Source organism: Leguminivora glycinivorella, chromosome 14, assembly GCF_023078275.1.
Source record: "Leguminivora glycinivorella isolate SPB_JAAS2020 chromosome 14, LegGlyc_1.1, whole genome shotgun sequence".
Lineage (NCBI taxonomy): Eukaryota > Metazoa > Arthropoda > Insecta > Lepidoptera > Tortricidae > Leguminivora > Leguminivora glycinivorella.
This window is the reverse complement of record NC_062984.1, coordinates 6,583,160-6,608,514: the sequence shown is the minus strand read 5'-3', so window position 1 is coordinate 6,608,514 and position 25,355 is coordinate 6,583,160. Positions and strand designations below refer to the sequence as shown.

At 38.9% G+C, this 25,355-nt stretch overlaps 2 protein-coding genes across 4 annotated transcripts in view; one reads left to right on the top strand and one right to left on the bottom strand.

Moving 5' to 3' along the window:
• Positions 1–19,747, top strand: part of LOC125233167 (dihydropyrimidine dehydrogenase [NADP(+)]) — a 34,237-nt gene extending 14,490 nt beyond the window's left edge. The window contains exons 8-22 of the mRNA XM_048139053.1: positions 2,915–3,084; positions 3,193–3,270; positions 3,596–3,728; positions 4,053–4,240; positions 4,563–4,769; positions 10,605–10,769; positions 13,236–13,388; positions 13,982–14,102; positions 14,614–14,697; positions 15,134–15,312; positions 15,875–16,051; positions 16,350–16,583; positions 18,305–18,369; positions 18,777–18,869; positions 19,587–19,747. Of these exons, the coding sequence (XP_047995010.1) occupies positions 2,915–3,084; positions 3,193–3,270; positions 3,596–3,728; positions 4,053–4,240; positions 4,563–4,769; positions 10,605–10,769; positions 13,236–13,388; positions 13,982–14,102; positions 14,614–14,697; positions 15,134–15,312; positions 15,875–16,051; positions 16,350–16,583; positions 18,305–18,369; positions 18,777–18,869; positions 19,587–19,677 (2,138 nt within the window). The 3' untranslated portion in view covers positions 19,678–19,747. The remainder of the gene's footprint in view (positions 1–2,914; positions 3,085–3,192; positions 3,271–3,595; positions 3,729–4,052; positions 4,241–4,562; positions 4,770–10,604; positions 10,770–13,235; positions 13,389–13,981; positions 14,103–14,613; positions 14,698–15,133; positions 15,313–15,874; positions 16,052–16,349; positions 16,584–18,304; positions 18,370–18,776; positions 18,870–19,586) is intronic.
• A 114-nt stretch (positions 19,748–19,861) lies between these two features.
• On the bottom strand, positions 19,862–23,739 carry LOC125233168 (alpha-(1,3)-fucosyltransferase 10). 3 transcript variants are annotated; one of them, XM_048139054.1, is made up of 3 exons: positions 23,590–23,730; positions 23,369–23,442; positions 19,862–22,332 (listed from the first exon to the last, which is right to left on the bottom strand). In XM_048139054.1, the coding sequence occupies exon 3, from the start codon at positions 21,419–21,421 to the stop codon at positions 20,093–20,095; it is 1,329 nt and encodes a 442-aa protein (XP_047995011.1). In that variant the 5' UTR covers positions 21,422–22,332; positions 23,369–23,442; positions 23,590–23,730; the 3' UTR covers positions 19,862–20,092. The 3 variants fall into 3 exon arrangements, with proteins under 3 accessions (XP_047995011.1, XP_047995012.1, XP_047995013.1); XM_048139055.1 differs by having other exon boundaries at positions 19,862–21,854; XM_048139056.1 differs by having other exon boundaries at positions 21,222–22,332; positions 23,590–23,739.
• Between the last annotated feature and the right edge of the window lie 1,616 nt (positions 23,740–25,355).

Sequence of the window (25,355 nt, the reverse complement as noted above, 5' to 3'; positions counted from 1 at the left end):
GCAGTTGCATCGGTTTTTGCAACCTGATTTACATTTACATCTTGTAACTTCTAAGCATATACTGGCCACTTCAGTGTTGTCTGACCAGTGTGGTACCCATTCGTCTCCTTCTTCCTTCCATCCCCAAGAAGACGGACTTGGCAAATTTTGGTGTGGCACCAACGCCAACGCCTGACTCCAAACAAGAACGCCCTGAGTCCCATTTCTCAAAACTGAAAGTTACAAGTTACAAGCGGAAGTCTCTTTCCAACTTGTCATATTAGACATTAACAACCACTTGTAAATTGTAACTTGTAGCTTCGAGAAATGGGCCCCTGGTACACTGTGCGCAGTATATGCTGATCCAAGGCAGCCTCTGAAGGAGGTATGTTCTCCAATTGTCGATCTTTTCTGGTACCTAAAGAGGTAGGTACTTCGACCACTCATTCACCGTTGCGCAACGACTTGGTCTGAAACAATATGTGCATTATCATTTTAGAGTCTACAACTATCAAATTACAACTTTTTGGTGGATCACGTAACCTTCAGTATTACCCACTTACGTTACGTATCATAGAAAATTATTACAAACTTTAGTAGAATCTGATTTGCCTCTGATATTGCTCCATCTTGTAATAGTTTGACACCTTGAGTGGCCTGGCTAAGCTTCAAAGCCAAAAGAAAACGTTTCTAGATTAGACATAGTATGGGACAGGTACGATAAACGCAGCTTGAAACGATCAACAAGGGAGAAACATGGCCACCCAAGGCTTCAAACTATTACGAGATGGAGCAATATCATAGATAGGCTAATCAGATTCTACTAAAGTTTGTAATTATCTTGTATGATAGGTAAGTGTGTAATAGTGAAGGTGATCCACCAAAATGCTGTAATTTGATAGTTGCAGAATCTGTTTAAATAAAATGACAATGCACATATTGTTTCAGATCAAGGGTCCTTACGCAACAGTGAATGAGTGCCGGAAGAACCTCTTTACTAGAAAAGATCGACACTTGGAGAACATACCTCCTTCCGAGGCTGCCTTACTTCATCATATACTGCCATTTGTCTAAGACTGGGGCTAAAGACATGCCAACCACACCCTTGCTGCCGACGCATTAGGACACCACGGACTCCACTGCCAGTCTATTGCTGGCCGAATTTTGTGACACACTGTACTTAACGATTTAATCCGCAAGGCTCTCGGCACAGCGAACATGCCGACAACCCTCGAACCTGTCGGCTTGTCAGCAGCAGACGGAAAGCGGCCTGATGGTTGCTTGCTTTTGCCTTGGTTTCTGGGACGACCCTTGGCGTGGGGCGTGACCTGTGTGGATACCTTGGCTCCGTCCAACGTCTAACGTTCGGCCCAGAAACCAGAGACTGCTGCTGCAAAACGCCCAGTTTAAACGCGCAAATATGCATTTTTAAAAAACAACTACATATTTGCGGCAATTGCATTTGAAACATTTGGACCATGGTCATCAGACACCAAGCAGTTCGTGAAGGAAGTTTCCACCAAACTTGTCTGGGTGTTTGGTGACATAAGAGAAAAAGCAAACGGTTGACATTTTTGTTGACTTGAATTTGCAAATTATAGATGATTTTTTTTTATTTATTTACAATTAACTTATAATTGAAGTACCAAAAATAAATTCTTTGTTATTAATTTACTCGAAAACTATATCAAACATGACCTAATAGCTAAACCGGGTCTAATAGAGTTTTTAAAATAGAGGTATTTTAAAATTACGCTCGCGGCGTCCCGACGCCGCGCGTCTTAAAGTAATTTTTTAGTGGAACTTAACGTTTGTGAAGGTGAATAAAAGTTATATTTTTTATAATCTATATTAAATAGGCTTTCTTATCATATTTTTTATTTATAGAAAAAGCAAACAGTTTGTCATTTATGATGACTTGAATTTGTAAATCATGGATGAAAATTTCAAATTTTTTAATTTTTTTTAATTTTACTTACCATTAAATTATAATTTTAGTACCAAAAATGAATTCTACGTTATTGATTTACTCGAAAACGATATCAAACATGACCTAATAGCTAAACGGGGTCTAATAAATATGTATATAAGTATGTATTTATCTATTTAAGTATGTATATCATACATACTTAAATAGATAAATACATACTTATACTTATTTTGTATGTTAGTTTGGGGCTAAGTTGATCTGTGTAAGTAAGGTGTCCCCAATATTTATTATTTATTTATTATTAATAGAGTTTCTAAAATAAAGGCATTTTAAAATTACGCTCGCGGCGTACCGACGCCGCGCGTCTTAAAGTAATTTTTTTGTGGAACTTAACGTTAGTAAAGGTGGATAAAAGTTATATTTTTTATAATCTATATTAAATAGGCTATCATGTCATATTTTTTATTTATAGAAAAAGCAAACAGTTTGTTATTTATGATGACTTGAATTTGTAAATCATGGATGAAAATTTCAAATTTTTTAATTTTTTTTATTTTATTTACCATTAAATGATAATTTTAGTACTGAAAACGAATTCTACGTTATTGATTTACTCGAAAACGATACCAAACATGACCTATTAACTAAACGGGGTGAGTTAGAATTTTTCAAACCAAGCCGGGTGAAGCGGAACTTTGACCCCCCCTCCCGGGCCCCAGGGGGGAGGCTCCCGAAGGCTCCCGATCTTAATCGGCTTATTTTGATATAAGGAACAACTGTGCCAAGTTTCATGCTTTGGTCAAAAAATTTAAGGTTTTTCAATAAACTCCCCAGCTAAAAAACATGAATTATGTTGTCTTATTCGGTATCGTGTGTTTAAGTTGGAACATGTCGAATACACCTTGTTTTTGCAAGAAGCGCGCTGGGAGATCGATTACTTATGCATACGCATTAGCGCATGCTATAGAAAATTTCTAAATTTAATAGAGTCATTTCTATTCTCAGGCATGTGTGCCTGCAAGTCCGCTTTGCCCGAGCTGCATGGCAATGTGATAGTGCTCGGAGCTGGCGACACAGCTTTCGATTGTGCTACTTCGGCGCTCCGTTGCGGCGCGCGTCGGGTCTATGTTGTGTTCAGAAAAGGGTTCGGGAACATTCGTGCCGTTCCTGAAGAGGTAAAATTACCTAATGTTCAATACACAAACGCATTTACACCTTCGGTTTCTAAATTTTATTCCGAAGCACACCAACCGCAACAAAATTTACCATCTTGTTTGTTCTAGGTTGACTTGGCTAAAGAAGAGAAATGCGAATTCGTCCCATTTATGTCACCTCAAGAAGTCATCGTGAAGGAAGGCAAGGTAAAACAATCGCCTAAACTGAAATATAATATCTACATTATAATTTAATATAGAAGAACATTGAGCACTATGAACATTAGAGCGACTTCTCGTTCTCATTATCATCCCGTACGGAAACCGAAAGGAAATTCAGTGTGTGTGTGGCCAGGGTAAGGTTGATGAGATGAGATGTGCATAAACCGTTAGGTTAGGACCTTTAGGTCATAAATAGTATTTAGATGTGTCCATATAGACCCAACCGTTCCTAGGAAATTGCTTTAGAATAATGTGCTCTCTATTCCCAACTATTTTAGTAAAAGACAAAGGGCCCACATTACTTTTTCAGGTTGCTGGTCTAAAATTCTGCCGCACCGAGCAGCTAGACAATGGCGATTGGATCGAGGATCACGAGCAAGTGCTGCAGCTGAAGGCTAACTTCATCATTTCTGCGTTCGGCTCCGGATTGTATGATAACGATGGTAAGTCTTCCGCATGAATTCATAACCTTTGTAGGTTATCAACATTTTCATCTTTGATAAATGTGAGTAGATAGGTATCTATGATTGAAATGGCGAAGAGGATCCTGTAGAAACGCTTTACCGTGGTGAGATGGAATAAGACAAATATTGAGGGAAGACTAGAGAATCCTTATAGTGTTGCTCTTGAAGCGGATAAGATACACCCCACCTGACCTGAACTTACTAAAGAGCAGGAAGATATATCCTTGAAAGTGGAATCTTTTCGACCCATTATTTTCTAACACTGTATTCAAAGCCGGTAAATTCTGTTCATAACTTTTACAGTGAAAGAAGCCATGTCCGGCGTGAAGCTAAACCGCTGGGGTCTCCCAGAAGTGAACAGCTCGACTATGCAGAGCCTCAGCAACCCGCATGTGTTCGTGGGCGGAGACTTGGCTGGCGTGGCCGAGACTACTGTCGAGTCGGTCAACGACGGCAAGACAGCGGCTTGGTACATACACTGCTATCTTCAGGTCAGTCTATATGCCTAATACAGATTCGATTTAGGCTAAGTATATTTCAAAGCTCACTACACACAGACATTTCCGATTCTCGATTTCAATGTACTCACGTATTAAGTCAATATGACCCTCGACATGTTTCGATCCATTTCCGAGGATCTTTATCAAGTGTAGCGACTAGCGACCTCGCCGTCGAGAGCGCGGCGCATACTGCGAGCGAGCGTTATATCGACTTAAGTAATACCTACGTGAGTAAACCGCTTCAAATATTTTCAAAAATATCATGTTTATTTAAATATTTAATTTTTTTTTTAACTTAAACTTGTTTTTACAGGGCATCCCATTCGACTCTCCAGTAGAACTGCCCAAGTTTCACTGCCCCATTGACGATGTGGACCTCTCCGTGGAGGTGTGCGGCATCAAGTTCCCCAACCCCTTCGGGTTGGCCAGCGCACCCCCCACCACCAGCTCGGCCATGATCCGCCGCGCCTTCCAGCAGGGCTGGGGCTTCGCTGTTACCAAGACCTTTGGGTTGGATAAGGTAGGTTGTAGGTATACCGTTTGGATTGCCTAGCGCACCCTATATTAGGTTTAAAGATTCTTTATTCCCATAAGAATTTGTACAATTCACTTAAAATGAGAATATAAATCTTATACTATTAAACGAGCAATTCTTGTATATTTATTTATTTATTTATTTATCTATTTATTTATTTATACCGACGATCTCGGAAACCGCTCTAACGATTTCGCAGAAATTTGTTATGTGGGGGTTTTCGTGGGTGAAAAATCGATCTAACATATTCTTAGGTCCCGGAAAACGCGAATTTTCGAGTTTTCACGCGTTTTTCTTCGCGCGCCATCTCGTGTGGAGTAGTTGTATTGTTGAGACAGAAGTCTTTCGGTCGATGTAAGTATTATTTACTTCAAAGACTAGATGGCGACACAGGTCAAGGCTAACACGAATAGAAAAATACACTCTGAGCTTTTGTGACGAAACGCGCGCCATCTCGTGTGGAGTAGTTGTGTTGTTAAGACTGAGAGTTCTTTCGATTGATCGATGTAGGTACTATTTATTTTCGAACTAGATGGCGACACAGGTCAAGGATACGAAACAGAACCGAGCGAAGCTCGGTCGCCCAGATATTATTATTAATGCAAACAAAATACACGACAAGAGCTACATACAAAAATAAAAATGACAAGTTTAAAATTCACATTCACACATAGGTAGATACATAGTATCATTATTTGTGGTTGAGGGTAAGTGGACAACAGGGCGCGCGGCGCGGCACTCGCATGTTGATCGGACCGGCGCTAAGGAAAACGTTGAACAGAAACAACTAGATGTGGCCTCGCTGTAAATTGCGTTCATTGGGCGTAGTATAAACACTTAAGTGTTTTTTTTTGTAATTATATGAATAAATTAATTATAAGCTTTTTATTGTAATGTATAATTGACTAGACTATATTCATTGATTTATTTATAATAATAATAATAATAAATTGCATTTATTTCGAACAAAAGTCCATATTTTGTTAGTAATACATTAACACTTAGATCTAAGGTTAGTAAAGAGACATAAAATTAAAATTAATATAAATTTACACACATTGGGGCATGTAGCTGCACCCAATGCCTCAGCAACGGTGAGTCCCACCGGTCAGCCAGCGTGCACAGGATGGCATTCGAGCTGGCGCGCCACCTCCTCAACATTGAGCTACACCGCTTCCTCATGATCGCGTGGAAGCCATCGATCCGTCCCTCCGCGAACATACCCGAGGCGCTACAGTACCGCGGCAGCCCGAAAACCACCCTGTACGCGTTGTTGTATTGCACCCTCAGAGCGCTGTATGCCCGCTGCGTATAGCTAACCCATAGACTGCACGTGTAGAAGGACTGGCAATATGCTTTAAAAAGCGTAGCCTTAACTGTCTTAGTGCATCGTGCAAATCTACGGGCCAGCATATTGCAACGCACAGCCAGCGCTCTGCGTTCCCTGTCAATGTCCATATTGTCGCACATGTCATCAGAGACCCAGTGGCCCAAATATTTAAAATGCTTTACTAGCGCTAAAGGAGTGCCACAAAGTGTTACAGGGGGCACTTTGTACGTTTTATTACCCGCTTTAAATAGCATCAACTCACTTTTGCTCGCATTGTATTTGAGCCCATGGGCCTCCGCGTACGTCTCGCATATGCGCAACAGGCTAAGCAAACCACCCACCGAGGGGCTGAGCAGCACCATGTCATCCGCATAGCTTATGTTATTAATGCGTACGCCGTCTATGGAGCATCCAACGCTGGCACTGCTAAGCCCCTCCAGTAGTTGGTTCATATATAGGTTGAACAGGCGGGGCGAACTTAACCCCCCCTGCCTCACCCCACATTTCATCCTATATGTCCCCGAATATGCTCCAGCCCACCTTACACTGTTATCTTGGTTATCGTACCAGTATTTAAGCAGCGAGGTAATTTCGTCCGGTACATCAGTTTCATGTTTTAACTTATGCCACAACACGTCATAAGATACGAGATCGAATGCTTTCGACAGGTCCAAGTAACAGGCATAGACAGGCGTTTTTCGGGCCGTGTAGTACTGGACAGTCTGCTTCAGACATAGTATTGCAGATTCGGTAGATAGGAAAATTTATTATTATCTGGTGTTCAGTATGGATTTTATGAGCGATCTATTATCAGCGCTATGGGTGAATTTCTCAGCGCAAAAAAAATGCGGCGGAGCTGAAATTGACAGTGTGGACTAATTGTATCATAGTGCTATTTTTTTCCTGAAAACCTAACACATATTATTATCTTAAGCCAAATCGCAAATTGTTATAAAAGCTATTGATATTTATTTAGAATTTTTTTAATGGCGCAATTATAATTTTGGTGGAGTGTCCTGAATCCATTTTGCTTGACTAATTTGTATGGTACATCAATAACATCCATTGATTTAACTCAAACACCACAAATTATTCCTCGTTATTAGTGTACGTATGTTATAATAAAATAATAGTAAGGAATTGTCCATAATTGGATACTTTAAACTAAGCATTAATAGTTGTCCGGGTAAATTTGTAAATTTTGGTGGTAAATATTGAAAATGACTTTATGGTCGAACGAAATGCAACAAGGCTTAGAAACGTGTAGTAGCCTGTTAGTTTAGTTCTGTTCTGGCCCTGAACTATGACGTACGTGTCGTACGTCACTGGATCTGACCATCAAACACGTAAGTACCTAATTTTGGTGTATTAAAATATTTTTTCATGCAATTTTGGTGGTATATCTAACTAATGACAAACAAGTAGTTATGTTTACGTGAACTGTTTTTAAAGCATGTTTATGGTTTCTTTAAAAAGTAATAAACTTGAAAGTGACGTGAATGAAATAGTTTATTTTTTAAAATTTTATTATGCAATGGTTCTAATTTTGGTGCATCAATTTTGGTGGTTTTGGTGGTAATTGGAAAGCCACCAAAATTGCTTAATGCCACCAAAATTGATACTTACGAGTATCCTGAGCTAAAACGAAGTATTTTATTTATTTGCTGTCATATTTATACTTTTAGTTTACAATAATAATTGACTAAGTTGATTAAATACCAGTAACAACGAAAAACTTTAAAATAAACTATAATTTCACTTTTTGTAATAGAAAATAATACATTTTTAGAATGGCTAACCAAAAAAAGAAACAATCTAGAGAGCAGGTCCTTGAAAAGAAGAAACTTGCTGAGCGGAAACGAAAAAGGAGAATTATGAGTGATCCCGAGAAAGCAGCAGATTTGCGAAGAAAAGAAAGGGATCGGTATCATCGTTAAAAAGCCCAAGGTAAGATTTTACCTCTAAGCAGCATGCAGCCTCGTGAAAGACGAAAAAAAAGGAATAGACAGAATTTCAGAGCATATTATAAAAGAAAAAAAAGGAAGGCTTCGTAATGAGCACAAGTATTAGCACCAGCAAGTGGGATTCCCACTTCGCCCCTGCCTGGTCCTTCTACGCCACAAAATCCTTGTCTCAGTCGCTCTCGAGTCTCGATCTCCGAGTCCTGAGCTTGACACAAACATCTCACGTCGGCTACACTCCCAAGCTGTCCATCGCAATGTGTCCAATAACCCATAGTTTCTGTGTTGTCAAATTCTTTATAGTCAATAATTTTATTTTTGCAGTTCAAACATTTTCGTTGCAAGTTACAATAATGACCTCACAACACAAAATTTTCGTAATGTGACTAGGTACTGCTTTTATTGATGATATTTTTCATTTTTAACGCGGATTCTAACAACTCCATGTTCGCATGTATTTGACATAGACAGGTGTAAAGATTAGTCAGTTCTGCTTTAACAACCCAAAAGGGTTTCATTCTAGCGAAAGTTACATACCTAACTGACTGGAGGATAGCCTGATTTTAAATAACTGGTGTAATTTTTTTATTGACGCATTCAGACATCTTTTTTGTTTTTTTGAGTCTCTTTTTCTTTAGTTAAAGTCTTCTTCTTTCTCGCAGTGTATACATTTGTGATGCTTTAGTTCTTTGATACCTTCGAATTTTTTTTTATACTACGTTATAAAATGAAAAATATCATCAATAAAAGCAGTACCTACTATTCACATTACGAAAAGTTTGTGTTGTGAGGTCATTACTGTAACTTGCAACGAAAATGTTTGAACTGCAAAAATAAAATTATGGACTATAAAGAATTTGACAACACAGAAACTATGGGTTATTGGACACATTGCGATGGACAGCTTGGGAGTGTAGCCGACGTGAGATGTTTGTGTCAAGCTCAGGACTCGGAGAACGAGAGCGACTGAGACAAGGATTTTGTGGCGTAGAAGGACCAGGCAGGGGCGAAGTGAGAATCCCACTTGCTGGTGCTAATACTTGTGGTCATTACAAAGCCTTCCTTTTTTTTTCTTTTATAATATGCTCTGAAATTCTGTCTATTCCTTTTTCTTCGTCTTTCACGAGGCTGCATGCTGCTTAGAGATAAAATCTTACCTTGCGCTTTTTAACGATGATACCGATCCCTTTCTTTTCTTCGCAAATCTGTTGCTTTCTCGGGATCACTCATAATTCTCCTTTTTCGTTCCCGCTCAGCAAGTTTCTTCTTTTCAAGGACCTCCTCTCTCGATTGTTTCTTTTTTTGGTTAGCCATTCTAAAAGTGAATTATTTTCTATTACAAAAAGTGAAATTATAGTTTATTTCTAGTATAGTCTCATACACATCGATTTTAGCGACTTTGTTATAATCAGATATTCACTATAATAAAACGGATCATAAAACATCTGTCTTTGTTTCATTTTATAACTGATTAAATATAAATATACTACTAATGTGCAGAAATATCTAATTTTGGCGTGAATGAACAATTTTGGTGGCCAGTAAACCTAATTTTGGTGGGTGTACGCAATTTTGGTGGCAACCAAATTATTAAAACCATAATATCTCCAAAAATACTATGTGTTTTACGGGGGCATTACTACACAATATACATTGAGACTAGTTACGTATAATCCATACATAATTTAGACATAAACTACAAAAATAAAAAATACCACCAAAATTAGGCAAATTTGGAACCTGTTGAAATTCACCCCTATACACTTCGGGTTGGCCAGCGCATCCCCTATCACCAGTTCGGCGGCTTCATCGTGCCTTTTATCAGGGCTGGGGCTTTGCTGTTACCAAGACCTTTGGGTTGGATAAGGTATTAGGTTGGATACCCTTCGGGTTGGCTAGCGCACCCTGTACTGATTTAACGCTATGCTCTTCGGGTAAGCTAGAGCACCTCCAACTAAAAACTCCGCCATGATCCGCCGCGCCTTCCAGCAGGGCTGGGGCTTCGCTGTTACCCAGACGTTTGGGTTGGATAAGGTAGGTTGTACTTATACCCTTCGGGTTGGCTAGCGCACCTCCAACTACAAACTCTGCTTTGATCCGTCGGTCCTTCCAACAAGGTTAGCACATGAGTATGTCGCCGCGAGATAGACTACCTACTTGTCCTTATGGTATTAATACAATTAGAAGAAGACGGGTAGTCTATCTCGCGGCGACATACTCTCGCGCCAAACATGTGTTAACCCTGCAGCAAGGGTGGCTTTTGCTCGATTTGGATGAAGTAATACGTAACTCGTTGAAGTCGTTGGTGTTCGAATTGAAATTCAGTGCCTTCTTGACTGATCGTAGGGCGCTGGCAGTGACTATGATTTGCTGTGCCAGTGTTCCTTGGTGTCCAGTGTCCAGTTGTTCCAGTGGTGTTCCTTAGGCTTCGCTGTCACTAAAGTTTATCTTTCAAAATACACCACCAATTTTTTGTAAAACCATACAGTAGGTTCATACAGAATCTCAGAAATGTTTTTCTTTCTTCAGGATCTAGTCACCAACGTGTCACCCAGGATCGTGCGCGGAGTAACATCAGGCGAGAACTACGGCCCAGGACAAGGCTGTTTCCTCAACATCGAGCTGATCTCCGAGAAATGCGAGGCCTACTGGTGCCAAAGCATTCGCGAGCTGAAGAGAGATTTCCCCGATAAAGTAAGTGGTTTAATTTCAATTTCAATTTTCATCTACAACAGGATAGATAGACTTTATACAGTGTCCTGTACTGTAATAGAGATTTTGTAGAATCATCTCCTAGATGTGCTATTGGAAACAAGTTTAAACTATCTGGCCAACATATTTCACCTTAAAATATGTTGATGCCCCCACATATATCCCCTACTGGTCATCCCATTGGTGATGTTCATGGCCAAACAGAAAAAACTAAGTGATCCAACCGGTGATTTTCATGATAGCCAAGCCAACTGGATCTGACAAATGATCATAAGTACCGTAGATAGCTAGGGAATGCTCCCGGGAATTCCCGGTACCAAAAGTACCGGGAAATCCCGGGATTTTTGAACTCTTTGGGTACCGGTACTGATGTTATAAAATCCCGGTTCTTCGGTACTTTTCGGTACTGAAAAATGGACCAAGATTACAAACTAAAACGCATTTAATCACTTCAAAAATTTGAACGTAAACGACGGAATATCCATTGAATGCTGTACAAATGTAATGAAAATAGTTTCAAACGCGTTAGACTCGTCCCGCTCGGTATTCATCGGCTATGATTGGGACCTCGGCGTCGGTTATAATTAGAGGGTAAACCAAACTAACTTTGCTAATGTTAGAATTAGTTGAGGTCTGTAATGATTTCTTGCACATGTCGTCGAGGTTTCGAAAGTATGCTTAGAACGCAGTCTGGTATACTATAATTTTGGTCCTAATAGGCGACCGGAATAAAATTCTAACAATAGCCACCAAATTCTACAAAACCCTTTACTCCGAATCTCCCACACACCCACAGCCTGTGCCTGATTTAGAAGAAAGCTTCCAACATCAACATCGCATTTGTCGATTACCTACTCTAAAGCTTTCGACAGTCTTCATCACAATTCCATTTTCACAGCTTTACGCAATCAAGATATAAATCCCAGTTACATTCAGCTCATAACCACCATTTATCAAAATAGTACAGCCGCCATAAAACTACAGTCCTCAGGTTCCTCATTTTCTATTCAAAAAGGAGTCAAGCAAGGAGATCCGTTATCGCCAAAACTGTTTACCATCACACTTGAACAAGTCTTCCAGAAGCTTATGCCAAGTTGGGAAGATCGGGGCCTTATCGTCGGGAATGGAAGGCTAATCTTCGATTTGCGGACGACATTGTTCTGTTCTCCTCAACTGCCTCCGAACTACGATCAATGCTTCAATACCTCAGCGACGCACGCCTCGAGGTTGAACTTCAGATGAACATGTCGAAGACCAAGTTCATAACCAATAATAGCACCGCATGTAGGATTGAGATAAACGGAGAATCAGTTGCATATGTCCATCTACTTGAGCCAACTAATTTCTTTCAAGGCGCGACAAGAGAAAGAAGTCGAAAGACGGACTGAAAATGCCTGGAGAAGCTATTGGTCCATAAAACATCTCATGAAAGGCGATTTGCCACTGTCAATTAAGCGAAAACTCATGGAAATGGGACACCACGTTGCGCTCCAAAACAAAAATAGTCGACGTAGTTCGAAAAGCGGCAAAGCTGAAGTGGGACTGGGCCGGTCATGTCTGCCGAATGCCGAATGAGCTATGGGCCAAGATTACCACAGAGTGGCAGCCCAGGCCAAAACGGGGACCCGGCAGACCACGTATGCCATCGCATACGTGGTCAAGTTGGACTCCTTTATGAAACAATAGCCGAGGACTGCACAAAACCGGGAGGAATGGAAAAAGCGGGGGCAAGCCTTTGCCCCAGTGGGACATCGCAGGCTCTTAATAATAATAAAACATAATGAGATGTTTGTTACACCATACTCTTGAACGTAGCCTCCCGAACATGGTCGCCGCTTGGCCAATACGTATCCAACAATCTCAGCATCAAGCGAGAGATTGTTGGATACGGTCGACCTAAGGTAGCAAAACTTATCGACAACTTCCATTTTATGTTTTATTCATAATTTTACAACAAATGTACTAGTAAACCCTCAGTACCGAAAAGTACCGAAGAACCGGGATTTCCCGGTTCTTTCCCAGTACCGGAAATCTCAGTCCCGGTTCTGGGACTGGTACCGGTTCTGCATTCCCTAGTAGATACAAAGATGGCCTGAAAGCTAAAGCACACCTGGACTATGGCGATCAAAATATATGAAAGATGCGCGTTAAAAATACTCGTGTAGGTGAACGCGTACCATGCTTACGAGTGAGATTGTGAGATATGACAGGTCGACTGGTCGCGTTTATGACAGGTCGACTGGTCGCGTTTTTGACAGGTAACTGTGAGGAGTGTGAGGTAACCGAGAGTAGGTGGGGGCACTTTCAGCGGGGAGCGGGAGTGACCATATTGTACGATAGTATTCTTTATTATATGGTGGCTAAAGGGACTGGACTGGTCCTTCAGGTCCGGTTATTAGTGATTTTAAAGACATTTTAAACCGTTTCTGTATTTAATGTACATTTCAGGTGATCATAGCATCGATAATGTGTTCGTACAACGAAGCAGACTGGACGGAGCTGGCTCAGAAGGCCGAGGCAGCTGGCTCTGATGCGCTGGAACTTAACCTCTCATGCCCGCACGGTATGGGCGAATCTGGCATGGGACTTGCTTGTGGACAGGTAAACATTGAAGTTTTAACTCTGGTTTTTTGCAGATCGCGCAGGATCGGGATAAGTGGCGTGCTCTCGTTTTGAAGACCAAGATGCTCTATGGATCACAGAGATAGTTTTTGAAGATGCTGTCAGTAATGCAATACCGATTGCCTTTTAGTCGCCGAAAGTCAAATAAAACTAACATATTTCTTTGATTCCTATAATTCAGAGCGTCTAAAATCTACAAGTTATAAATTTATCAGAGCCAGTAGGTACGTAAAATATAAGGTCTTGAAGAGGATCTATGATGCGTCTAAAAATCGGCTTGATACGTCATGATCCACACTAATATTATAAATGGGAAAGTGTGTGTGTCTGTTTGTTTGTCCGTCTTTCACGGCAAAACGGAGCGATGAATTGAAGTATTTTTTTTAAGTGGAGATAGTTGAAGGTATAGAGAGTGACATAGGCTACTGTTTGTCTCTTTCTGATCCCCTGCTTTCCTAAAATTAGGGGTGGAAGTTTTTATGGAGCATTCCGCAATTTTCGAATCGTGCGAAGCCGCGGGCAAAAGCTAGTATCTTTATAAATCTAATTAAAAATGACTTCTTTTTCCACAGGACCCGGTGCTAGTCAAAGGCATATCTCAATGGGTGAAGAAAGCTGTCAAGATTCCCGTGTTTATTAAATTGACTCCAAATATAACGGACATCGTCAGCATAGCCATGGCGGCACATGAAGGTGAGACTGCCAAATTATGATACGCATCCAAAAATTATTGAGTTATTGCGGTGTTTGCTACAGAGGAGCGCTGGTGGCCTAGCGGTAAGAGTGACTTTCAATCCGAAGGTCGCGGGTTCGAACCCCGGCTCGTACCAATGACTTTTTCGGAACTTATTTGTGAAATGTCATTTGATATTTGCCAGTCGCTTTTCAGTGAAGGCAAACATCGTGAGGAAACCGGACTACTTCCAATAAGGCCTAGTTACCTTTTGGGTTGGAAGGTCAGAAGGCAGTCGCTTTCGTAAAACTAGTGCCTACGCCAAATCTTGGAATTAGTTGTCACAGTAGACCCCAGGCTCCCATGAGCCGTGGCGAATGCCGGGATAACGCAAGGAGGATGATTATGCGGTGTTTGCACACGGGGCATGTGATTATGTGGATATAGAAGTGAGGGTGAGCGTATTAGAAATGCAGATATATGTGCGTGACAGACATGGCAAAAGTTGGATAAATCGCAATTTAATTTCAGGTGGGGCTGACGGCGTGTCTGCAATCAACACCGTGTCTGGTCTCATGTCTGTGAAGGCTGATGCCACTCCTTGGCCAGCAGTCGGTAAGACCCATTTACATGGAAAGCTTTTGGAGTAAAAATTGTATGAGACAGAACGTCTCATTGGGAATTTTGGTCAAAAGAAAGTCGTTTAGGTCGTACAGACGCACTAAACCCCAACTGCAATTTGTAGGGGAACTGCCGGCGGCAGTCGGCATGCCGTCCCCATAAAATTTGCATACGTCTGTCGATACAGATGCTCTTAGTGCGTTTTCAAATTATCCGATCCGACATCAGATGTCGGAAGGATTTCAGAGGCAAAAATCAAAGATGGCGGCCTAAATTTATGGGATATCTGTCCTACATCCGATATCGGATCGGATAATGTGAAAACGCACTTAGAAGAAGCTTCTTATCATTTCCTTGTCTTCTCTCTCTCTCTCTCTGAATACAGTTGTATACATTGGTATATAAGTTCTAGAATTTTCTCGTTTGACAGGTCGCGAGAAGCACACAACATACGGCGGCGTATCCGGCAATGCAACTCGCCCTATGGGCCTGCGCGCCGTGTCTGCCATCGGGAATAAACTGCCCGGATTCCCTATTCTCGGTATTGGAGGCATCGACTCTGCTGACTCAGCGCTGCAGTTCATGCTATGCGGGGCGCCTGTTGTACAGGTACAGTTAAATTTTAATGATAATGATGGTATTTTGGTATCTTTTATCAGGGACATAGGGCTCTTAAAAGGGGTTTATATTTCTTAAGCTCAAGCGTGGCCTCGTCCAGCGGGTACACTCCAGTCAAGCCCCACCCAGCTGATGCCAACTCTGTCACGTCCAGGGTACGTAGCCGAATGGCACAAACGCTGACGAAACGAAACGCTCGTAGATATCTATTTCTATCTCTCTTGTTTATTGGCGCGACAGAGCCAGACTACCTTTCGGGGCGTTTCGTTTCGCGTCGCAGAAATGCCATTCGGCTACGTCACCAGGTGTTACCTAGACGGCCAGCTTAATAGAAAAATAATAAGGTCCTCTTTTTAAAGTGCTATTTGTTGGTACCTACGCCATGTTGGCCGTCAGGAATAAGCTGCCGGGTTCCTTATCCACGGCAGCATCGAAAACTACCCGGTTTCCAGAGAAAGCATTTTCAGTCTATTCACCGAATTATTGTCCTTTTTGTTTTTACCCACGACGGGCATCGAGAAGGTATTTAAGTTTTTCATTTGTTTCTTTACAGATCTGCAGCGCAGTCCAGAACCAAGACTTCACCGTGGTAGAAGACTACATTACAGGCCTGAAAGCACTGCTGTATTTGCGCTCCAAGGGGCTCCCGGGCTGGACCGGCCAGTCGCCGCCTACCTTCAAACACCAAAAGGGGAAACCTGTTCAGACCTTGTATGATGAGAATGGGAAGGTGCTTAATTTTTCAAGTGATTCTTTTGTACTAATACGTCTCAGTGGAAGACTTCTCAGTGAATATCATAGGCTTAGAAGCACTCCAAGAAGCTATACTCAATGTCCTTTTGATCCTTTAAAATAATGTTTATTTCTGGTTAATCTGTAATTGTGGTCCAACGATGATGTGATGAATCTTTTAGTCCAAGCGACTATCAATTTGTACGAACAACTAGCCCAATAGGACCGAAATCAGACTACTTTACTTACAATCTCGATCGTGCAGATAAACCTACTAAAAATATTGTTACTTCCAGGTTCTAGCTCATTTCGGCCCCTACAACAAGAAACGCGAAGACCAGCTGCACAAAATCCGGCTAAAGTCAGACTTATTAGCCGACAACAAGGTCGACAGTTACCTGGCGAACGGCGCTTCCAACGGCCACAGCCCAGTGCCCAGTATACGGGACGTGGTGGGCGAAGCGCTCCCCAGGATCGGGACTTATAAACAGCTGGATAACACGAAGCAGGTCGTCGCGCTGATAGATGATGTAAGTGTTGACGACTATCTACTGTGTGTTTTTTTAGGTGTCCTGCCGTTTCGCCAAAAAACGTTTCGTCAAATTTCATTTCCCAATAATCATATCGCAATAGTTTCATTTCTTTCCCAAAGTATTGTTTGGCAAAGATATGTTTCGCAATGAATTTGTTTGGTCAAATTATCATTTGGCACAATTTTACTTTGTCAAATTTTATTTAGACAAAATTTTATTTCGCAAACGTTTTTAATGGCAAAACTTATATCCCAAAAACATGTTTGGTCAAAATTTCACATCGCAAAGTTCGAAAATATTTAGGCATTTGCATTTTCATTTCTACGGGATCGTATTTTACCGAAGATTTTTTTGCCAAATTTAAGTTAAAATCTGTCAAATGATAATTTCAGTTTTATTCCCAAGTGCTTCAGTTGGACAAAAAAGGATACTCATCTTTATTTTTGTCAAATTAATTACTACACAAAATTATTTTGTCAACTATTTTTTTTTGTCAAAAAATGTTTCTACTTACACCATGCAAAGCCACGTTTGACAATAAATATTACAAGTCATAAATGTAATGTAATAATTTTATTAGTATTGTAACAGAAAAGTCGTGTGTGACAAGTCAGTTTAGGTGCGACGACGAGCGAAGCGAGGAGGAGCGTGTTAGGTTGACAATGAGCAAACCGGAAATGATTTTTTAAAGTGATTAAAAATTAATAGAACATAATGGTCTTGAAAACATCAGGTTTCTTTTAATAAAATGTATCCGGACATGTAAGTGAAAATGTCATCCTTTACATTTGCAGCAGAAGGAAAAAAAGTACGACATACACATTATTTCACACAAATCTTGGACACAAAGTATAAAATCAACCAACAAATTTCCAGTGCGCCATTTAATTACAATATATTGGGAAATGGAAATTTTGCCTAACAATACCTTTGACTAAATAATATTTGGTAAAATGAAATTTGACCAAGTAAATATTTTGGGAAACAAATACTTGCCAAAAAAAGTTTTGCTAAATGTCAATTTGCGATAAGTTGTTTTGCCAAACGTTTATTTGGGAAATGATAATTTGGGAATAATAGTTTGGGATATGAAACTTTGGGAAACATTTTTTGGCGAATCGTCAGTAAACCGTTTTTTTATGGGATAGGAGGCTAACAAGTAGACAGGTCGCCTGATGGTAATCACTGCCGCCCATGAACACCCGAAACAACAGAAGTATTGGAAGTGTGTTGCCGGCCTTTAAGATGGGTGTACGCTCTTTTCTTGAAGGTTTTCGTATCAGTCCGGAAATACCGCAGGCGTGTGTTAGAAACTTTCACAAAATTAGAAACTTACGTAACTTCAAAGTTACATATTCTGTTAACGCTGTGTGCTTTTAGGTATTTAAAAAATCGTAAACATATACTTAACCAACCAAATGCAAAAACAAGTGGATATGTCACCGATCGACCTACTTTTAATTATACTCCTTATTGGTCGTATAAGGAGCCGTGGCAAATGCCGGGATAACGCAAGGAGGATGATGATGATTGGTCGTATGATAATTTACCCTCTACTGCTATAAGAAGCCTTTTGAGCGTAGATTTTGTTTATTTAAATACCAAAATAATTAGGATTTAAGCATTCGATATCGTAACCTACCGATAATCTTGTGATCTTTGATGGAAATATGTTTAGCCTGTTTATTAAACAATAAGCACGTTATATTTGTTTTCAGGATATGTGCATAAACTGCGGAAAATGCTACATGGCATGCGCAGATTCCGGATATCAAGCAATTGAGTAAGTACCTACCTTTCTACCCTAGGTCATTCTAAAACCACCTTGCAAATATTTAACACGTTCCGATGAACATTTTAGTAACAGTTCCTGCTCTGAATTCTAAACCCTAACGTGTTTATAACATGATTTGTCGTGATATGTGGCATCCTAATTTTATACCCATTCCTAATACTGACACTCGCTGAACTTCCATTATTAAATGCACGAGCCGTCCAAATTCAAGTCTTAAAAACGGCTGTTTTGTTGACGAAGTATTCAGTGAGCCGAGCTCACGAACAACTTCGGCTAACTTTAGGTATATTTCGTCAACAACGTCGTAACTCGTATCCTACTGATATCTGATAGTGAAACTCTCAATCAGCTTAGCCATTGATTTTACCACCTTCATAATAAACTTGCGTCAACAGATTTGACCCGGAGACCCACATCCCGCACGTGACGGACGACTGCACTGGATGCACGCTGTGTTTGTCCGTGTGCCCGATAATCGACTGCATATCGTAAGTAAACTGTTAAGTAGCTAACACACGACCACACCGTACAGCCTTCACGCGACAGCAAGCTTCAGTTTTTTCACGTGACAGCGAGAGAAGAATAGCCCTTTCTCGCTCCCACTTACAGGATAGTATGTGGGTGATCTTGGTCCGATGCGGTCATGTGTTAGCAGCTTTAGGCACGCCACAGACAGTCTGAAAAATTCATAATCTGAATTTGTATGCAACCTGTCATTTTGAACTGATAGATCTGTCAGTTTGAACCGACAGGTTGCATACAAATCCAAATTCAGATAATGAATTTTTCAGACTATCTGTGGCGTGCTTAGGCCGGCAACAGACAGTCTTCATTTTCATAATCTTATAAAATAAGATTGACTGCCTTGCCACATACATTCTTAAAATTCAAATTATTCGCAATCTGTCAGATCAATCTGAAAAAAATCAATCTTAAAAAATAAGACTGTGTGGACAGTTGCGAAATTGTATGGGAATTCGTGCACTCGATCTGATTTCATAAGATTATGAAATTTAAGACTGTCTGTTGCCGGCCTTAGAATTATATTTGACAGATTCTTATTTCTTGCTGGCAACACTGACCGGCTAATTCAGGGGACTTTTTCTTTTGTTTCGATTTTCATGAGCTGAACATTTGTTTAGTTACTTAGCTATATTGTAACATTATTATTATTTCCTTTCAAAAATGTAATTTTAAAATTACAGGATGGTGCCAAAGACAATTCCACACGTTATCAAGAGAGGTCTCCACAAACAAGTGCATCCGGTACATCCTTTGGACGGGGTGTGTCAATAAGTAACAAAGTTATTAAATACATGTTGTAATACTAATACTTATGAAAAAATATAGAAATATTGTATAATCATTCTGCGTAATTTCTATTAAATATCTAACCTTCTTGACCACGAATATTGTCTTTGACTAGGCCTTATTAGAGTACCTAAGGCTTGACCAAAAATATATGACTACGCGCCATGTTGAGGGAGAGTTAAGAGAACTATTTTTCTTGAACTGTCTGTCACCACTCACCACATTGTGATTAACAGCGCCCTCTTGACAAAATGTACTCATACCGCCTTTATGTAGCCTAATTTAGGATTTGAGGAAATTAAACCAATTTTTATAAATGTATAAAAATATATTCCAAAAAATACTGATGCTCTATCTCAATTGGTTTTAAAACTTAATTTCAACTTTGAATAATTTTATCTTAGTTCTGATTTGTGACTTTTTCATATATTGCATTTGCTCTCTTTTTCGCTAGCTCCCAAGAGAAAACCCAATCGTTCTGTGGGTTAACAGACAATGTTAAAGCTGACAATGGCATTGGACAGTTGTAGTGTCTCTTATCTATCATCCTTTTATCATAGATACCTTTTCTTCGTTTGTGTAGTTTGTCGCAAATAAAACATTCGAACTCTTCAATAGTCTTCAATGAGTCTAGTTGATGGGGTCTCATTCTAAAGTTAGTTATCAACCGTTCATTTGATATTGTTTGATAAATCTTATGTTCTAAATATTGCTCATACAATACATCATCTTCTAATAATTTTTTTAGATGTTCACTCAAAAGCTTTGGTGTAGGAAAGTCTTCCAGTAAGATTGCCGATTTCTTGTTGGGTAACCAGTCCCTTATTGAAGGAGATCCAAAATAAATAGGTACTGTACCAATTCTTATTGCTCTCCAAAACTTTTCAGTCACATAATCTTCGCAAACTCCGTTTTCTATAGCTATAATAAACTTATATCGCGAAACGAACTTTAAAAATTCGTCATCACTTAAATGGTTCAAATAATCGTCAACAAACTTCGAAGGCAATTTTTTGTTGTTTAGACAACTTCCATAAGAATCTACTTCTATGTATTTCATTAGCTCCTTTACATAGGCATCTCGCTCAGTGGATGTCTCACAATCACTCTGTAAATACATTACAGGAGCTATCTCATTCAAATAAATGTTCTTTTCAAATGTTGTAACAAAGTATTCATCATTAGTTACATGTTCAATAGATTCCAGATGTTGTAAAGGAAATGGTACATCGCTATATCTACTCAAAGTTGAGGAGTAATTGAACAATCTTAGTATTTGTTCATGTAGTAACTCCTCAACATTCCTTGGGGATTCTTCATGGTACAAACCCCAAATATGGTCACGCTTCCTTGGTAAGGGTAACTGGTTGAAGTCAATGTTACTCCCATAGAACAAATATGCTTCAACATTATTTCCATCTGGGACAGTTCCGTTACTATAAATGGAACACTTTATATCTTCTGGACAGTGTTTAGTTTCCCAAGTGCCAGGAAATTCTTTAGTCCACCACAATATCACTGGATATTCTGACTGTCCAAAATCACTACTTTTTCTATGATCCTTAAAAGTCCAAATTATAAAACAAACGCACAGCAATAATAATGCACACAATATTTCGTTCAAAGTTATTCGCCACAGTCTTTTGTATATTTTTAAACAAAGTTTGATGATGAATAACATAGCAAATGTCAACCACTTTTTACGTTTATCACACTTATTAGCAGACATGTCTTATCACTCACTTGCTTATCAGTGAGAGGGAAGCAGTCACTTATTTTATCAACAGCTAACATCCTACCATGTCTCTATGTTACAAAATAAAATACAACAGTTTACAGAAGCAATTTAATTACCAATTCCAGCCTCTTTCTCGATGCATATAATAAATATCACACACAAGAATTATAATTAAGTCTACATAGAAAATTACATAAATACTATAGATCCATTTTCTTATTGTAAGAACACCTATAAGGCTCATAGTGTTAAAAACTATTTGAAAGATGGCATAGTACAGTTCAGCTTCAAATGGTACTTGGTCGACGAGGTAGAGGATTATGAATATTACAGACAGCACAAGGGTGGGCCCGGACGCAAGGCAGTGCAAGACGCCTGGTGAGTCCACCAATAATGGTATTATATTGAGAACGAGTGCCAATACCTAAAAGTAACATTACACTATTCAATTTTAGTTATTGAATTCAATAATGCAAAATTCCATAGTAATGATAACCTCTAAAATAAGTTGTTAATGTGTTGTAAGGGACAATACACACGGTAGTCGAATAATAAAAGCAATTAAGCCTGTGAAAAGTTTATTTTAGCTTGGCCAGAGCAAACCCCCTCTCCCTAGTGATCCAATAAAGATCTAATGTCAGTATAAATATTAAATGACAATTTAACAGTCCAATCAAAGCTAATGTCGCGCTATGAGAAACCAGACCACTTAATACGGCAAACACGTTGCATATTATTTGGACAATCAAGTAAGACTGTTCGGCTAAATCGTGCACTTGGTCCACTAGGTAGAGAACGATGAACAGGAGGGAGAGGACGAGAGTCGGCGCCACGGCCAGGCAGTGAAACGTCGTAGTGCCGGAGACCATGAACGGCACTGCCATTAGAGCCACTGAAATAACCTAAAACGAAATACCAATAATTTTCTAACGTACGAACTTTTAATGGTAGTCATAGAAGTTATATAATATATTGACTATCTAATCGTAGACAGATTCATAATCTTGATAACTGAATTTTTCCCCTTCCTATTTGTATAAAAATACTAAGTATAACAAAGTTTATTACTTGCGCTATTGCGCTAATCTCGTTTGACAGTAATTAATTACACTTGGTTTTGACAGTGACAGTTTAGTGACATCTGTCAAAATAGTACGTTCGGATAAATGGTCTAATCTAATAGACCTATATTGGCGGGAAAAGTTTAAATTCAGTTATAAATCATTTGTAAAATTGAAACTATACAATAAAAAATTATAAATGGCCTAAATTGCGGTACACACAATTAAATAAGACTTAAATTTAAGCAATTTTAAAATATGAATTTATTAATTCTCATATTTTTTTGATTCCAAACACTCCCTCAGGTTCCGAATAACCCGACACACGTTGCGGTAACATCTTTTATATTTAAATTGGAAGCTAGGCAATACTGAAAATACAACCCCTTTCTCTAGCTAATAAAAATAGATCAAGAGATAATACTACTAATAAAGCTAAGTAAAAGGAGCAATATATAACCCATAGCCAAATTCTAACAAGATTTAAAATAAAACATTGAACGAATGCACCAAATACAAATGCTATTTGAAAGCTTAGGTATAATTTTTCCATGAATATGGGCACTTTTCTCCGAACATACAGTATCACAAGAATAGTCGATATGACCAATGTGGGGCCTGTTGCTATGCAGTACATGTGGCCTTTTGGCTTCGTTAAAAAAGCCGGAAGTATCATAATTATAAATGAAAGCCCCTACGACAAAATAAATTAGTGAGATTTAATTAAGTATTTATAAGTAAAAAATATCCATTGTAAATATCTAATTTGTAACCTTCAGATTTTTAATTTGAAACCTTTTAATTTAAAAAGAAGAGTCGTGATAATTTCGAAGAAACTAGACAGTAAAGTTAAGATTAGGTATGTGTAGGTACTTACAAATTCGACTAATTTCATTATGAATATATTGTATTTAATTAGTTCATTCCATTTCTTATCTACTGGCACCGAATCTGAAAAAAATAAGGTTAGGTTTAAGCAGAGCCACCAGAATTGAATTTAAGGTAAACACAGGTAGAGTGTAAAATTGTGCTACATGTATACATGTATTCAATTCCCCCCTAATATAAAACAGGATTAATAGATTGCTCTTTACTTACCATTTATTATCATGTCCGACATTATGTAGGTTTGTTACTCGAGCTTTTCTTATACATGAAAAATTTTATAAATAAAAATTATTTGTTATGATATTTGTGCCAGAATGTAAATATTTCTAGCTATAAAATTTAATATAAATAAATATGCAATTCTAAACTTCATATTGACGTTCGTTGTAAGTTTTTTGGGTGATATAAAACCTTACACTAGAATATTACCAAAGAGGAACGAGTATATAGGAATTATTATCAAAGTAAAAATGTTATAGTAACAGTGCACTGAAATAATGTAACATTTATTTTTAAGTAAGGTCAGTGTGGGCAAGACCAGCATAGTTTATTTGAAATAAAGTTTGAGTGGATAAAACTATAATTAATGCAGTCTGGCGTAATGTGCATGGTCCTATGGGATAGCAAATATTATATTTTACAAAGCTTTTACTTGGCTTTTACAGTATTTTGGTGAAATAAGGTACTTTTAAGTGATAAAAATCAAATTTTTTAACGCTCGGCGGGTTGACCGTTCTCCCGCGATGAGCACGGAAAGACCGTCTAGTGCTTGTTGTCGCGTAATTTCATATGAGACTAGGTTCCAAAATCATGATCATTGTTATTTTACGTAATAACGGGGCAGAATGTGCTAGATAATTATTAAAATAACGTTGAAATTTTGAACATATAAGCATTTTTCTAATTATAAGGCAAGACCGGCATATGTCCCGTAGATGGGGTTCATAACCTTTTCTTTTCAGGTCCAGATATTGCATAATACTGTTTTTCCAACGAACACCTGCGAATACAATTTAGTCACGATATTACAGGCTCATATAAATCCAACTACTTATCTGTTTTTGATACTATGTTATTAAGAAAACGTAATTGGATCTTAAGATACGTGAATTAGTTTGGTAACATTTCTTAGCAATGCTTGGTTTTGCTATAGTCACTACAGTATGAATGAATGCGTTATTTTTTTTTCATCATACTCGCACACTAAATGTGATTTTGCACGCAGGCGGAGCGTGAGTTATAGAAAAATCGTTCTCCCAAGGGAGTTATGAAATTTCTAGTACCGTATTCAATTTTTTTTATCTTTTTACATATTTTTATATTGCAAGTGTGATGAAAAACATTGTGTGTAACTCGGGAGTATGAATATTACAAATTCGAGTCTTTAAATCGCTCTGGCATGCCCACGCGATTTAACTTACTCTCGTTAGTAATATTCAAGTTCCTTCCCTTGATGCACAATGTACTATTAAATGCTAAATAAAAAAATACTACCCACTATTTATCCATTACAGCATTTGTTAAAATACGTCAAATTGGCATTGTTAATACCAAGATTTTTTTTACAAGGTCATTTTAAAGTCGTTATTTAATCGCAAGTAGGCTTAGTTCTGTTTACCACTTATAATTCTTCACAACTATGTCATTTTTATTTAAAAATTTCGAATGATATTAGTAACACCCATAGCTGGGCATTAACTCGTTAATCCGTTAATCGTTAATTAACGAAGTTAACATTTCGATTAACGGATTAACTTTTAAGTTAACTTTAAAAAATGTTAACGGACTCGTTAACTTTCGTTAAATTTCATAGAGTCCGTTAATCGTTAATCCAGCACCCCAAGCGGCTCGCTGCGCCGCGAAAACCACGTTCTTCCTGCTACTCTAAAAGCCCGTACGTTAGTACGGCAAAACCTAGGTTTTATCGGTAAAAGCAGATCCGTCGGTTATAAACAGTCTAAAGACCAATTGGCGAC

Bases quoted from the DNA above. Each gene is read 5' to 3' on its own strand.
- LOC125233168 (XM_048139054.1), bottom strand. From the start codon at position 21,421: ATGTCTGCTAATAAGTGTGATAAACGTAAAAAGTGGTTGACATTTGCT.